The 1,067-nt window shown below is 62.7% G+C and overlaps 2 protein-coding genes across 2 annotated transcripts in view; both read right to left on the bottom strand.

Annotated features, from left to right (window-relative positions):
* The window catches only part of LOC104129175 (zinc finger protein RFP-like), a 22,098-nt gene extending 22,069 nt beyond the window's left edge, over positions 1-29 (bottom strand). Inside the window, exon 1 of the mRNA XM_035897429.1 lies at positions 18-29. The gene's annotated coding sequence lies outside the window, so the exon portion shown is untranslated. The remainder of the gene's footprint in view (positions 1-17) is intronic.
* RACK1 (receptor for activated C kinase 1) overlaps positions 1-1,067 on the bottom strand; it is a 7,699-nt gene that overhangs the window by 2,234 nt on the left and 4,398 nt on the right. Inside the window, exons 2-3 of the mRNA XM_035897435.1 lie at positions 486-661; positions 76-171 (exon numbers count right to left, since the gene is read on the bottom strand). Coding sequence (XP_035753328.1) covers positions 76-171; positions 486-661 — 272 coding nt within the window. The remainder of the gene's footprint in view (positions 1-75; positions 172-485; positions 662-1,067) is intronic.

Genomic DNA, 1,067 nt, shown 5'->3' with positions numbered 1-1,067 from the left:
GGGGGGACGACACAGACACCCTTCCCCAGAGCCCTCCGGCTGCTCCGGTTCCTCCCCGCGCCGATCCCGCCTCACCTTGACCAGTTTGTCCCAGCCGCAGGAGACGATGATGGGGTTGCTGCTGTTGGGGGAGAAGCGCACGCAGGACACCCACTCCGAGTGACTCTCGTCCTGGGGAAGAGGAACGACGCCGGATTCGCGGTGAGGAAAAGCGGCCGGGTCTTGCCCGCCCCGGCCGCGGGGCGCTGCAAGATCAGACCTGCCGCATCCCGTCGCTCCGCAGCTTTCCCAGGCCTCCCCCTCCGTCACCGCAGGACTTGGCCTCCAAAATCCACCCCCCCCTCCCCCCGGGAGACCTGGAATCCCGACCACAAGCAACGGGAACGGAGCCGAAACCAAATCCACGGAGGTTTTGGGGCGGGGGGTGGGGTATTTCTCCCCTCCCGGCGGAGGTGCGATCGGGAAGCCCGACCTTCCCCGCTCACCTGCACCGTGTACTTGCAGACGCCCAGGGTGTTCCAGAGCTTGATGGTTTTATCCCTGGATCCCGAAACGATTTGCCGGTTGTCGGAGGAAAAAGCCACGCTCAGGACGTCCTTGGTGTGGCCCACGAAGCGACGGGTGGTGGTGCCGCTGCGGGAGGAGGGAAGCAAGGGGAGATCTCAGACAAATTCCAAGGAGAAGAGCGGAAAAGCGACCCCCAAACTCGAAATATTTGGAGGAAAAAAAAAAAGAAACACGGAGCTGTCTATGGCAGGGCAGGGAGCGCTGGCTCCCGTTCTCCTCCCGAAGAACTTCAGAGAAGGGCTGGGGGGATGGGGATGAGCCTGGCCCGCGCGCACGCCTGGCTCCGCAAATCTCAGCCCTCCTGGTTGGACCAATTCAGCCCCGAATGAGCCCAAAAAGCAAAGCCTGAGCCGCTGGGATGTTTTCTCTCCCATCATAATTGCAGGACGTGTCGTCAGATCCCGGAGGATCGGCACGTTTTGTGTCAGGTTTAATCATCGGGAGAGGGAGGCGAGGGAGAGCAGCCCCACGCCCCAATTCCCGCCCCTCCCCCAACGGTG

This window comes from Egretta garzetta, unplaced genomic scaffold (assembly GCF_000687185.1).
Source record: "Egretta garzetta isolate BGI_Z169 unplaced genomic scaffold, ASM68718v1 scaffold407, whole genome shotgun sequence".
NCBI classification, from domain to species: Eukaryota; Metazoa; Chordata; class Aves; order Pelecaniformes; family Ardeidae; genus Egretta; species Egretta garzetta.
The sequence above is the reverse complement of the archived record's forward strand: the minus strand, read 5'-3'. Positions and strand labels throughout refer to the sequence as shown.